The sequence below is a fragment of the Perca flavescens genome, chromosome 3 (genome assembly GCF_004354835.1).
Source record: "Perca flavescens isolate YP-PL-M2 chromosome 3, PFLA_1.0, whole genome shotgun sequence".
In the NCBI taxonomy this organism is placed as follows: Eukaryota; Metazoa; Chordata; class Actinopteri; order Perciformes; family Percidae; genus Perca; species Perca flavescens.
In genome coordinates this window covers 33820708-33833967 of record NC_041333.1, presented here as the reverse complement: position 1 = coordinate 33833967, position 13260 = coordinate 33820708, and the positions used below count along the sequence as shown (strand labels likewise).

The window sequence follows — 13260 nt, the reverse complement described above, 5'->3', positions numbered from 1 at the left end:
TAATGTGCTGAGCATTATCTTGATTAATCGATTGATTGTTGATAGTTTGTACCTTTTAAATGATTAAAAATGTTAAAAGGAAAAGCAGCAAATCTTCACAGATCAATATAAGTACAAATAACACCAATACAAGTACATCGAAGTAAGAAGTTTCTTGTTTTATTATCAATATTCTTTAGAGGTATCAATTAGAGTATTCTGAGCTTTGTCTGAAGTGATTTCAATAGTGCATGTAGTAATACATAGTCCTTTACTACCCTCCAGTGGTCAAAAGAGGAACTAAAATTACCACAAAACATCAAGTCAGACATGAAAACATAGGAATACTTCCGTCAATTACTTTCAAAATAAACGCAAGTGACTAAATTATAAAACAATCTTTCTTCAGATACCCAATACGTATCAGGAGTGGGTGTTCTGTCCTGACAGGAAACAACATTTACGAGTTTCCACAGGTGAGAATACGACGAAATCACTGCTGCGTTGTCATGGTTATCGCCAGGTGCTCAGTTTCAGGACGTAGAGAGTGCGTTCCCCAACAGTTTCTGCCGTTTCTCAGCACAATTGTGTTTCTTGAGCAGCCTTGAGTCTGAAAATCCGAGTCCGCAGCTGCTGCAAGAATACGGCCTCTCTCCCGTGTGGACCTGCATGTGAAACTTCACGTGTCCGAGCTGCCTGAACCGCACGCCACAAACTTCGCACTCGTAGGGCTTCTCCCCCGTGTGGACCCGCAGGTGTCTGAGGTAGTTTGCGTAGAGCCTGAAGGCCTTGCCGCACTGCTCGCATTTATGTGGTTTCTCTCCAGTGTGCTGCAGCTGGTGGGACTTGAGAGCCTGGTGGATGATGAACCTCTTCCCGCACACGTCGCAACCGAACGGCCGTTCCCCCGAGTGGATTCGCCGATGGTAGTCGAACGTCACTTTGTAGAAAAAAGACCTCCCGCACGTGTCGCAGTTGTACTGCGTCTGGCCTGTGTGAATGAGCTCGTGTCTTCTCAGCACACTCGCGCTGTCGAAGCTCTTGCGGCAGGTCTTGCAGCTGAACGGCGTCACGTCTACTATCGTTTTGTCCCGTCGATAGATAACTCGCCGGTTCCCCCGCTCGCGAGTTCGTCGTCGGATGACCTGCCCGTGCCTTTCATCGTGGGTGGCTTTCTGGTGTCTCTGCAGCTGGCAGTTGTAAAGAAAAGTCTTTCCGCACAGGTCGCACATGAACGACTTTGAGGCGCCGTGAACAAGCATGTGGACTTTCAGCCTGTTTTCCTGAATGAAATTCTCCCCGCAGACTTTACATCTAAACGGTTTCTCACCGGTGTGAATACGAATGTGTCTCTTCAGGTTTTGTTGCATGGTGAAGCCCGCTCCACACGTCTCGCACGTGAACATTTTCCCTCTGTGGACCGACTGGTGCGTCCTGAGTGACCTCCTCTTTAGAAAAGCTTTGCCACACACCGTGCATTTGTAAGGATTTTCGCCAGTGTGTGTGCTTTTATGGCACTGCAGCGTGAACGCGTACCGGAAACTCTCCCCGCACTCGGAGCATTTGTGCGGCTTTTCGACACTGTGTACGACCTGGTGAGCCTGCAGGTTGTTTTTAGTTTTGAAGGCCTTCCCACAGGTGGAGCAGGTGAACGGCCTCGTGTCTGTGTGCGCGAGCTGGTGAGTCTTCAGGCACATTTTTGTTTTGAACGTCTTCTCGCAGAGCTGGCACTTGAAGGTAGCGTACTTCTTCTCCTCGTGCCGCAGCAGGTGGTACTCAAAAGTCGCCGTGTTCCTGAATTTTCTCGGGCACTGGTCACAGGCAAAAGGCCTCTGGTCTTTGTGAGTGTTCATGTGCTTCGTCAGGTGAAACTGCCGGTTGAAGCTCTTGTTACACACATGACATACAAACAACTTCCCTTTCCTTGGGACTTCTGCTTCCCGTGTGTTTTGGCTGTCTGTGTTTTTGGATTCTGCCGTGTTTGTTGTGGTACAATCATCTGCAGTGTCTAGACAGGACAGGAAAAGATAAAAGTTATCACACAAGAGTAATAGAGGCAAATACTTGGATTGTTATGGTAAAAGGTAACATTTTGGCACATAAATCATCATTTTACTTCTCATCAATTTCACATTAAAAAGGTCCCATGGCATGAAAATTTCACTTTATGAGTTTTTTTTTTCTTTTCTGGAGTTCCCCCAGCTTGGAGTACGATCCTCCATTATGAACTAAAGGGCAGTGCAGGCTTTCAAATTTGACGGGGCAGTGACAAGCGCCTCTCGCTGATCTCCTCCGTTTCAGCTGGTTTCAGACACGTGAGGCTGGCTCTGAACTAAAACGCGTTTTGGATTAGCTAGACAGGTCGGCTAGTGCTTTATGTCCCTCTCAGCGATTACAGTTTTTCAAAATGGCGGAATGACATGGAAGCCTCCTTGGACTTGCCCGTCCAATGTAAATACAGATCAAAAATTCTTCGCTTACGAGGATAAGTCAGATCATTGACAGAGGTCATTTTACACCAATGAGGACATATTTATGAATGAAGACATTGATTTTAGTTAATAAAATACTTAAAACACTACACAGTGTACCTTTAATAACAACTTACCAGCATCACGTCCACTCTCCATCTCAGCAGCAGGGGCTGTTTGTGCGACTCCCTCTGGTAACGTATCTGTCTTTTTTTTTAACTTCCCAAAAGGCTTCAGGGTGTAGATCAACCCGCTCTGCTCAAACAGGACCGGGCAGCCATTCAGGACATTTTCTCTCCACTTCCTGGCATTTTCAAAGTTTTCAGTCGTAGTCTTCAGCACGCTCTCCAGATGCCAAACTTTGATCTTCAGAGTATTGTTTTCGTTGTGCAGCATTGAGGACAGTTCAGAGAAAACGGCACTGATCTTTCTCGTTGCCTCCCGAGTCAACATTTCCACAAGGCTGTCAAAGTCCGGCTGTGAGGATTAAAATAAAGCAGTCAGCACTTTTTGTTATAAATAGATCCAAAAGATACACAATCTGTTAAAACTGAATTTAAATGTCCCTACAAATAAAAAAAAACTAAATGTTATATAAACAGGAGGTATAGTAAAATCACACTATACAGTGAGTATTACCTATTAATGGTTTCAACTGATGACCCACCATCATTCATTAATACAACAACTCTAGTATATAACTCAATGTCTCAAGCTATTATATTATTAATAGAATTATGTTAAAATTACAAATTCAATGGCTTGCTATGTGTTTTATGTTTGTTTAATTAGGATCCAATTTAGGAAGTTAGGCAGAATATTTCCTTTTGGTTTAGTAGACAATTGAATAATTAGACCTTTTTGGGCCTGGTCAGTTATTTAAATGACACCACAGGGAAATGTCTCTTTGGTGGAACTACCGACAACTCATCAACATCTGAAATCAAGACCAAACTAGACAGTGTCTTTTATTTATTTATTTTTTTATATATAAGTCACAAGCAAGTTGAGAACTACTGATTTAATCTTTAATAATGAATTTTGCATTGGTTATCATGTTTTTAAATATAAAATCTAAATGTAAACTAATTAGGAGCTATAGCTGTCAGATTAACGTAGTGAAGTAAAAAGTAAAATACCGGTAATGTCCTCTGAAATGTTGTGAGATTGAAGGTTTGAGGTGTTATTTTGTGTCTCTGGTGCTTCCACACACATACAAACTTGAAAAAAAAAAAAACATCCATGCTGTTTTGAGTGCGATACGGTTTTCTGAATGTAACCTGCCTTCAGTCTCCAGGTGAGCTGTTCAAAATCTGCACGGCTTTCTACGTCACTAGTCGAAACGAGAGGTCTAACCGCTAACATGCTAGCGCTAGCTGCTACAACACACACGAGTTCACCATAATCTACAAAAGAACTACTTCCATGTCGCTGTTCTGCAGGTATTCCACGCAAAGTTGGAAGTGTGCCCTCGTTTAGAAGAAGTCTCCTGGCTTATCCTGCCTCGTACTGACTGAAGTTAGAGAAACAGCTAGATAGCTGATGTGATCCTTACCTACCTACTGAGCATGTGCGACTCCCAACCAAGCTGGTACAGAAGTGAGATGTCTCACTCTGTAGCTAAAACAGAGAGCTCAACACACAGGGTGAAAAGAGGAGCTGCAGCAATGTGCAGTAAAACAAAAAATATGGTGTTTTTTTTTTTAATTAAACCATGTAAACCTATTCTGGTACAACCTCTAAATACAAGTATTAACTTGAAAATGAGCATAATATGAGCACTTTAAGTACCACTGGAATCAAGTCTATTATTAAGTAAATATACTTTACTTTCCACCACTTTCAGGTGAGAAAAATGAAACATGTCGAGATTTTCAGGTTAAATTTGGTCCTTTCAAGTGTGAGTGTTGTGGATACATTAAATGATTCATAATAAAATCACTGTTAATTGTGTTTCAAATGATTAATGTCATCACTATAGTATCATTAATTCGTATCACTCATGTTGCTGCTGGTAAAGGTGGGGCTAATTTCAACTACTTAGTTAAGTAGCCTAATCTGTAATGATATATTAATATAGTTGATTACTGAATTTACAGATGTCATTGTATTTATATCAATCTACACATTTGTGAATATTTTTTGTGTTACTTCATATTCAGACCACGCGAGCGTGAATATTTTCTGAGTGAAAATTTCAAGACACAAGTCTACGACTTTAAATTCAGCTCGTGCGAATATTTTATTAGTGAAGATTTTAACAAGTTCAGAATTTTGTTCCACAAGTTCGTATTCGACTTGTGTGCTCACTTCCGGTCTACAAACTCTCGCATTTTGCACCATTTACCTTTATACAAAAACTTTACATTCCCCCTCAGAACTTGACATTTTTAAGCTAGCTAGCTAACGTTACTGCTTGTTATGACAGTCCGCCATCTTTTTGCGCTGTCCCTTTACCTGATTTCTTTCCGTCGGCTCAATCTCCCTCAGCTAGTGTTTCTGACCAACTCAACAAACTCTCTGGCGTCCGCAGCGTTATTATTTTACATACATGGTTATCGAGGTTAACCGTTGACTCACCTCACGGCTTACATGTGGCGTCTTCGTGGATTGTTCTTTTGAATTTCCGACAACAAGAGCGGTCTTAACGACGGTCTCCATGATGGACTTTGTTTCTGAGTAAAACACTAACTTTTCTGACATTTCTACCTCCGCCGACTCTTGCAACAGCGTTAAGAAATCCCGGATGTATAAAGAGAACGGCGATTAACAACAGGAGCGTTAGCGCCAGAGAATTTCTGATAAGTGAGTATTTCTAACCCGTAGACGGACTCTGGTTAGCGCCATCGATTCCGGAAATGAAAGTAGAATAAAAGGTAAAGCTTTATTTCAAAATAAAACCCTTAAAAGTTGCTTCGATTGCAAATGTTATTTAATTGCAATAACAAACGAAAAACAAGTATATTTTCGGTGCCATAACATACACAGAGCTCAAAAGTCATTTTACAGTTTAACATTTTTGCTTGAAAATAATTATATCTTAACGGCATTGTATTGATTATTGTGAATTAACTAAACGTAAATTAAATCTGACAAATCTTTCACAAAAAAATAAATAAAAAAGCTGAAGTTATTGAAACACAAAGAAAAAACAGGTATTTAAATGCTGCTAACCTCTACTGTGAATACTCTGAATGAGAGTAGAGCTGTGACTACTTTTCCTTTCAATTACTGTATTCATTACTTTTGATTAATCCCTTAACTCTAGCAAATCAAGAGCAGTAACAAGTGAGAACCCTACATTAGGTTAAAACTCCTAGGAAACCAACTGCCAAAACAAAAGCTATCAGTTTATAATGAGGACAAACAAGCATCCCTTTGACAGAAGAGCTCACAATTGTATTTTTAGTTTTTTTATTAAAAAGTCCCATGGCATGAAAATTTCACTTTATGAGGTTTTTTTTTTAACATTAATATGCGTTCCCCCAGCCTGCCTATGGTCCCCCAGTGGCTAGAAATGGTGATAGGTGTAAACCCAGCCCTGGGTATCCTGCTCTGCCTTTGAGAAAATGAAAGCTCAGATGGGCCGGTCTGGAATCTTCTCCTTATGAGGTCATAAGGAGCAAGGTTACCTCCCCTTTCTCTGTTTTGCCCGCCCAGAGAATTTGGCCCACCCATGAAGGTCTATATAAAAGAGACTTCAGATACAGTATTAGGGGACCACTAAGGTCTATATAAAAGCCTCCAAAGAGCACCATGTCATGGGACCTTTAAATAGATTAATCTTCTGTCAATAACTAATAAGCTAATGCTTTAATGGAGTGCACTGTACCAGCTCTCAACAACAGATTATTAAATTAATGAAACTTTACGTGAAGCACTATGTTGAGCACACAAGTCATTTTGTTTCCCTTAATACAACAAACCATGTTTTATTTATTTATTTATGACTTCATCAGATTACACCATGTTCTACCGTTGCGGTAGACATCCCATCACCTACGGCCCGTCACAGCTGTGCTTCCTGAGCTGCCTGGAATCGGAGAAGCCGCGGCCACACTGCTGGCACGAGTAGAGCTTCTCCCCCGTGTGGACCTGCATGTGGGACTTGAGCTGGTTGGACTGGTGGAACTTCCGGTGACAGTACACACATTCAAACGGCTTCTCGCCCGTGTGGATCCGCAAGTGTCTGTAGAAGTTTCCGTCGGTTCTGAAGGCCTTGTCGCACTGGTCACACTTGTACGGTTTTTCACCCGTGTGAATGCGCTTGTGCTGCTTCAGGCTGCCGGCGAGGAAAAACCTCTTCCCGCACACGTCGCAAATATAGGGCTTCTCCCCCGCGTGGCTTCTCTGGTGGTAGCCGAAAGAGTACTTGTTATGGAACGCCCTCCCACATATGCCACAGTTGAACTCCTTTTGCTCGCTGTGGCCTCTTTCGTGAAGTTTGAGGGAAGACGCGGCGCTGAAACCTCTCAGGCATATTTTGCAGCTGTACGGTTTGACCAGCGAAGACGCGTTGCACCTTCTGGGCTGGGAAGAGGTTTGCGTGCCGTCCGTTTCTTTGCTCCGGTTAGCGTGCACGTACTTCTGATGTATCCGCAGCCTGCAGTTGAAGAGGAAGGTCTTCCCGCAGAGGTCGCACATGAAGGGTTTCCGGGCGCCGTGGATGAGCATGTGGGACTTCAGCTTGTTGTTTTCCGAGAAGCTCTTGCCGCACTCCTGGCAGGTGAACGGCTTCTCTCCCGTGTGGATGCGAAGGTGCCTCTTGAGATTGTTATTCAGGCTGAACCTGGCGCCGCATATGTGACAGGTGAAGGGCTTCTCCCCGGTGTGGACTATGCTGTGTCTTTTCAGAGCCGTGCCGGTCCTGTACGGCTTGTTGCACACGGTGCATACAAACGGAGTGATGCCGGTGTGTTTCCTCTTGTGCACGGTCAGGGAGTGGGCGTATTTGAACGTCTCGTCGCACATTGTGCATTTGTATTTTTTTTGGTTGGAGTGAACGATCTGGTGGAAGCGGAGGGTGTCTTTACTCTTGAACTCCTTCCCGCACGTCGCGCAGCTGAACGGTCGGTCTTCCGAGTGCACGCTCATGTGGCACTTGAGCTGCACCGCCGTCTTGCACGTCTTCTCGCAAAGCTGGCACTTCAGCAGCTGCTTCGATTTCTGGTGGCGCACGAGGTGGTTTTCGAGGGACTGCTGGACTCTGAAGGTTCTCCCGCACTGATCGCAGGCGAACGGCTTCGGCAGCTCCACCAGCTCGTGACGCTTGAGGTGATTCTGAAAGGACTGCTCTCTTCGGTACGATCGGTTACACTTAGGGCAGGAGAAGGGCATCGGGGCTTGCCTTTTCTCGTGGCGCAAAAGGTGATTCTCCAAAGACTTCTTTTCACGGAAACTTCGGCCGCACTTCTCGCAAGGAAAAGGCTCCTTGTGGAGCTTCATGTGTTTCGTAAAGTCACCTTTCCAGTAAAAACCAAGGTTACAACGCTCGCAGGAGAACCGCCTCGCTGTCTGTAACTCTTTTCTTTTCCCCCGCCCTCTCCCTTTCTTGAGGAGTTTCTTTTTGGTGCTGTAGTCAGTGAAAACTGGAAATAAGAGTGGAAAACATTCACAAAATTAGTAACTACCATTATTGTAATAGTCGCCTTTTTAATTCTCTAGAGAGGATTTCCTCCTCCACCTATTAAAGTTCCATCCTTTTCATGTTAGGGTCACATCCTGCGAGAAGCAACAGTCTGAAATCTAATCGTACCTTCTTCGGCTTTAGAAGTTGGTTTCCTGATCCTCTTCGGTCTCCCTGAAGGTGCCTCTCCCGCAGAGGTCTGTGATGCAAGAAAGAAAGAAAATGATTTAACTTTTTAATTTTGAAATGACGTGCAATCAACACCCTAACGGTGACAGGTTTCCTAAGCATTACACTTCCGATTCATATAGAGACATGACACTAGAACATTTGATCATTTTTGGCAGCAACACTAATCGTATAGCTCGTTTTCCCCTTAAAGGTGCTGTAGGTAGGATTGGGAAGATCCAGGACTAGTGAGAAAAAAAAAAAGCGAAAAAAAGCTCCCCCCTTTCTGCTAAAGCCCAAACCGTCTCCTAAGCCCCTCCCCCCACAAGGGAGAATGAATGCGTGTGCATGAGCAGTGATTGACGCAGTTAGACCCCCCCCGGTCCTGATTGGTGCATCTGAACAGGGAGCACTACAGGCTGTAGGCGGTGCCTGCTTCATGTAGTCAAGTCCCTCTAGAAAAACGTGATTATGCGATCGCATAATTCAATGCATAATCAGCCAAAGTCCGCATATTTTTGCTTTTTATTATTTATATTTATATATTTTTCAAATACGCCGCACTTTCGGCGCATAAATTGCCGATTTCCATGCAAAATATATGCGGGGCTCGCATGATTTCATAATCGCCGCATTTTCGTTGTTAAACAGTCACATAATATATCTTAGCAGAAAGTTGAAAAATGTTGCGTTTACTTCACACGAGAGCAGCCATTTTCCCCTGTTGCCATGGGAACGTTATGAAGTGACGTAATTACGCAACGTGAACATCATCAAAAAAGCAGTCTGTGGGGGGGGGTGAATCACTTTTTTTTCTCTTTTTCATCAAACCGCAGTTTTTGCTGTTCCCACAATTTCATCACATAAAATTGCATAAATATCCTATATAGCATATTCCATCGCATTTTTTAAGAAAATGTGCCCCATAATCAAGGATTTTTGCCCGCAACAATCACAAAAAAACTGGAAGGACTGGTAGTTCTACTCAAACATAGGGTCGGTTTCAGCAAATATAACAGAAAGTTAGTTTTATAAGTCTTAGCTACTGCACCAAGTACATACTGTATCTCCAGCAGAGTGGGACATAAACACCACTGACATGCAGCTGATGTAAGTAAACAGACACTAAATAGTTCAGGTTTGAGAGTTTTAAGATTCTCAAACCTGAACTTGTAGGGCTGGCCGATAAATTCATAATGGTATACATGCCCCGTGTGTGTGTGTGTGTATGAGTCAAAACAAAATACAACTTGTTTTGAACAATTTCTTTGTCATCTGCAGATTGATTTTAAGTAGAGGGAGAAAAAATTGATTTAAATCTTAAATCTGATTTTTTTTTTTTTTTTTTAAATTGGGGATTTTATTTTTAGGCCATATCGCCCAGCCCTATGAACTTGCTTTCAGACAAATCAGAATCTACCAAGTTTAACCAAAAAAAAAAAAAAAAAAAAGCACAGAAACACCAAACCTTTTCCTGTGCCGAGTCGACGTCGCTGCCGGAGCTGGAGTCCAGACTGGGGACGCCTTGCGGCGTAGACTCCGGCGAGGCTGCCGGTTTGAGAACGAGCTGGGTGGATCCCGTCGTCTCGGAGACGGCCGGCGGCGGCGTCTGGTAGACGACTTGGCTGGCGCTCAGCAACAGCACCGTGGGAGCAGAGGTGCCTCTGCCGACGAACATCACCGGGGCCACCGCGGACTCCGGGACAGCCACAGGACCAGCTGTGGCGCTGGGAACGGCTTCAGCGCTCCCTGGTGAGACCAGAAGAGGGTCCGACGTGGATTCCTTCGCAGCAACCAGACGGGCAGCCGGACTGGTGGAGACCGACACAACCGGTGCTCCTGGGTTGTGCCAAAGACAGAAATCAACGTTTGTTACATTACTCGATGTTCACCATCAGAGCTGTATAATATACTGTGCTGAACACTAGGGCTGCTCCCTCTTAGTCGATTAGTCGACTAATCGGTCGTTTTGGTCTTCGTCAACTTAGATCTCTTTAGTCCATTAGTCGTGTTTGATGCTCTTTTCATGCTGAATGACTTATTTCCAAGAAACGTACGAGCACATCTCTGGTAAACACAAGAATTAAAGTGGTGCTTTTGCATGACTCTTTGTGGAGAAACTCAGATTTACAGATCTGCCGATTAAATCAACTAATCGATTAGTCGATACAATTGAATGAGTGTTAGTCGACTAATAATTTCTTCAATCGAGCACAGCCCTACTGAACACAAGAAGCACGTGATGTATCCATGTAGAAACTAATTCACTGTCGCACACAGACAGAAATACATCGTATCTGAAAATATCAAAGCACGTGTAGCACAATGAGGAAAGAAAATTACATCACTTTAGTCTAATGCAGCCTTTAAAACCAGGAAAAGACAACACACGATATGCAATATCCCAAATTTTAAATGATATTTAGCCTCATACATCGATGTCGATATAATATCAATATATTGCCCAGACGTAGTGTGTGGGGCTAAAATGAAAATGTCTCAGTAATGGGTATTTTCACTATTTTCTAACATTTGTAGACTAATCAATGAATCCACAATTGACAAATCTACTTAGACACATTCCACCACTGAGCCCCACATCCTAACATGTCCTCGCAGCTGTGAGGTTTCCAAAACTTCATCTAACTGACTGATGGATTTTCATGTGCGGATCTACCAGGGTGGCAAATGCCACCCTAAAAGAAAGCCTTGCCACCCCTGCTGCCACCCCAGTTGGCAGCAACGAATTAAAAGTTACGGCCAATTTGACCATTTACGAGCGCAAATCTCCAATGTCCGACTGCAACCAGTCAAAAATGGTTTGCTTCTCCTCTCACACATCTGCCACTCATCACCTGTGTCCTACCTTAAAAGGGATACGCCACCGTTTGTTGAAATAGGGCTTATCCCGGTCTCCCCTAGCTGTAGATAGGTGAAATAGGGCTTATCATGGTCTCCTTTAGCTGTAGATAGGTGGGGTCTTCTCTAGCTGTAGATAGGTGGGGTCTCCTCTAGCTGTAGATAGGTGGGGTCTCCTCTAGCTGTAGATAGGTGGGGTCTCCTCTAGCTGTAGATAGGTGGGGTCTTCTCTAGCTGTAGATAGGTGGGCCAACACATTTTTTGTGCATGCATCTTTTAGTCCGGTGCAACACCGGCAGCGGCGCTGCTAGTTAGCTTAGCATAGTGAATGGAATCCTATGTTGCCGGTTAGCATGTTGTGAGTAAAAGTGAGCCAACAAAAGACAAAAAAAACAACCTAATTACTTGCACTGAGACAAAAAGTGCGTTGGCCCACAAATCTACAGCCAGGGTAGACCAGGATAAGAACTATTTCAACAAACGGCGGCGTACTCCTTTAATGCCTTTCCTGTGATAATGCCCCTTACTTCTATCCTACTTCTCTCTCCTATTAAGTGAGATCACATTGTTTGGTCGCCTCAAATGCAGGACATTGATTGCATGAGATTAAGTTTGTCTGTATGAGTTTGTAAATGGCGGCCTGTGTCCTTTTGTAGTGTGTACATACCATTTCTCATCAAAGTGACAACTGGGATTAAATTCAGTATATACACGTCTGCCATATGTTACCACTAGAGGTGTTGAAATTAATCAAATAATTGATGCATCGAATCGTGGACGATGCTGCATTGATATTCGGCAGGCTCATAATCGATTATTTCTGTTTACAATTTAATGTAGGCCTAACAACATTTCTGTTTACATATTCTTATGTTTTGCACATTCAGGAAGTGCCACGTGCTCAGTGCTGTATGGTTTTATGTATCCAAGTTATTTAGTATTAGAGCACTGCAGAATGTTTGGTTTTTGAAGCTTGAAAAGCTATGAATTAAATATCCTACATGGCTTTAATAGAAACATGGATTTGACGCATCGTGATGCGTCCTAATATCGAATTGAATCGCTGACATGATAATCGTAATCGAATCGGGAGATCAGTGAAGATGCCACCAAATTCCTGCCCCCCTCTCGCCACCCCATAAATATTGGTCTAGATCCGCCCCTGCGTGTGGCCATGAGAGCGATCGGAGACTGCCTGTCTCACCGATCAGTGAGCCGTCCTGCAGCAGGACGTGGGTCGGGCCTCCTCGTGCCCTGTCGCTGCCTTCGCTGATGCTCTTCAGCTCTTCCTCCAGCTGCTCCATCTCTCTGCCCAGCTGCACCACTCTGGCCTCCAGCTCCTGCTCCAGCTGCCCGGCTTTCCGGTGCAGCACATCCTCCAGCTGCTCCACCTTGGCCCGCAGAGCCTCGTTCTCCTCCAGCAGCTCCGAGGAGAACTCCGTGAACACCTTGTGGATCTGGACCACCAGACACTTCTCGATCTCCTGGAGTTCGCCGAGCTTCGCCTCTCCCCATGTGGCGTTTGGCGCCTCTTTCGCCCAGACATCTCTGAAAACGGAGACGGTTGCCTGGATGGCGACTTCCACGATCGCCGCCACTTCGCCGCCGAACCTCGCCTCCATTTTATTCCTCAGTCACATTAAAAACTCAGCCCGCCGCGCGCGCCAGGTCGCGGGGCATTTTGTAAAGCTTAAAAAGTAACTTAAATCAGAGTGAGTTCAACTTTAAACACAACATACTTAAACGTAACGTTTGCTGTCCTTTATATGGCGGCCTGTGCGTTTCTCAAAATATTCCGTGCTGCACATCCGCTTCCGGTGTCACGTCTACATTTCAAAATAAAAGTCCCAATACAGTGGTGGAATTTTCTTCTCCGATTTAATGGCCGATTGCAAACCAACGTATATAGACGCATACCAACACCCACTGGACCGGAGTGTGTAACATCAGGGCTTCACACATCGACATACTTCCTACTACAGGTTATATTAAAGTAAAGAGAAAACAAACACACAAATAAAAACTATAAATTACAATCTAATCCTGTATTTTTAACAACAATAAAGAAAGCCTTGCAGTATTCACTCATTGTGTCACATTCAGATATTTTTAAGTAACAATATCACAGTGTAAAATACTGTTACAAGTAAAAAGTCC

General features: G+C 43.8%; 2 protein-coding genes across 3 annotated transcripts; both read right to left on the bottom strand.

Annotated features, from left to right (window-relative positions):
- Nucleotides 1–137: 137 nt before the first annotated feature.
- Nucleotides 138–5920, bottom strand: LOC114552579 (zinc finger protein 708-like). Of its 2 annotated transcripts, none has more exons than XM_028573487.1 (3): nt 5031–5920; nt 2588–2927; nt 138–1987 (listed from the first exon to the last, which is right to left on the bottom strand). In XM_028573487.1, exons 1-3 carry the CDS (start codon nt 5151–5153, stop codon nt 513–515), a joined length of 1938 nt encoding a protein of 645 aa, XP_028429288.1. In that variant the 5' UTR covers nt 5154–5920; the 3' UTR covers nt 138–512. The 2 variants fall into 2 exon arrangements, with proteins under 2 accessions (XP_028429288.1, XP_028429289.1); XM_028573488.1 differs by lacking the exon at nt 5031–5920 and adding an exon at nt 4908–4972.
- A 235-nt stretch (nt 5921–6155) lies between these two features.
- On the bottom strand, nt 6156–12942 carry LOC114552462 (zinc finger protein 345). The gene is made up of 4 exons (XM_028573266.1): nt 12308–12942; nt 9713–10083; nt 8206–8275; nt 6156–8038 (listed from the first exon to the last, which is right to left on the bottom strand). Exons 1-4 carry the CDS (start codon nt 12723–12725, stop codon nt 6450–6452), a joined length of 2448 nt encoding a protein of 815 aa, XP_028429067.1. The 5' UTR covers nt 12726–12942; the 3' UTR covers nt 6156–6449.
- Nucleotides 12943–13260: the final 318 nt, after the last annotated feature.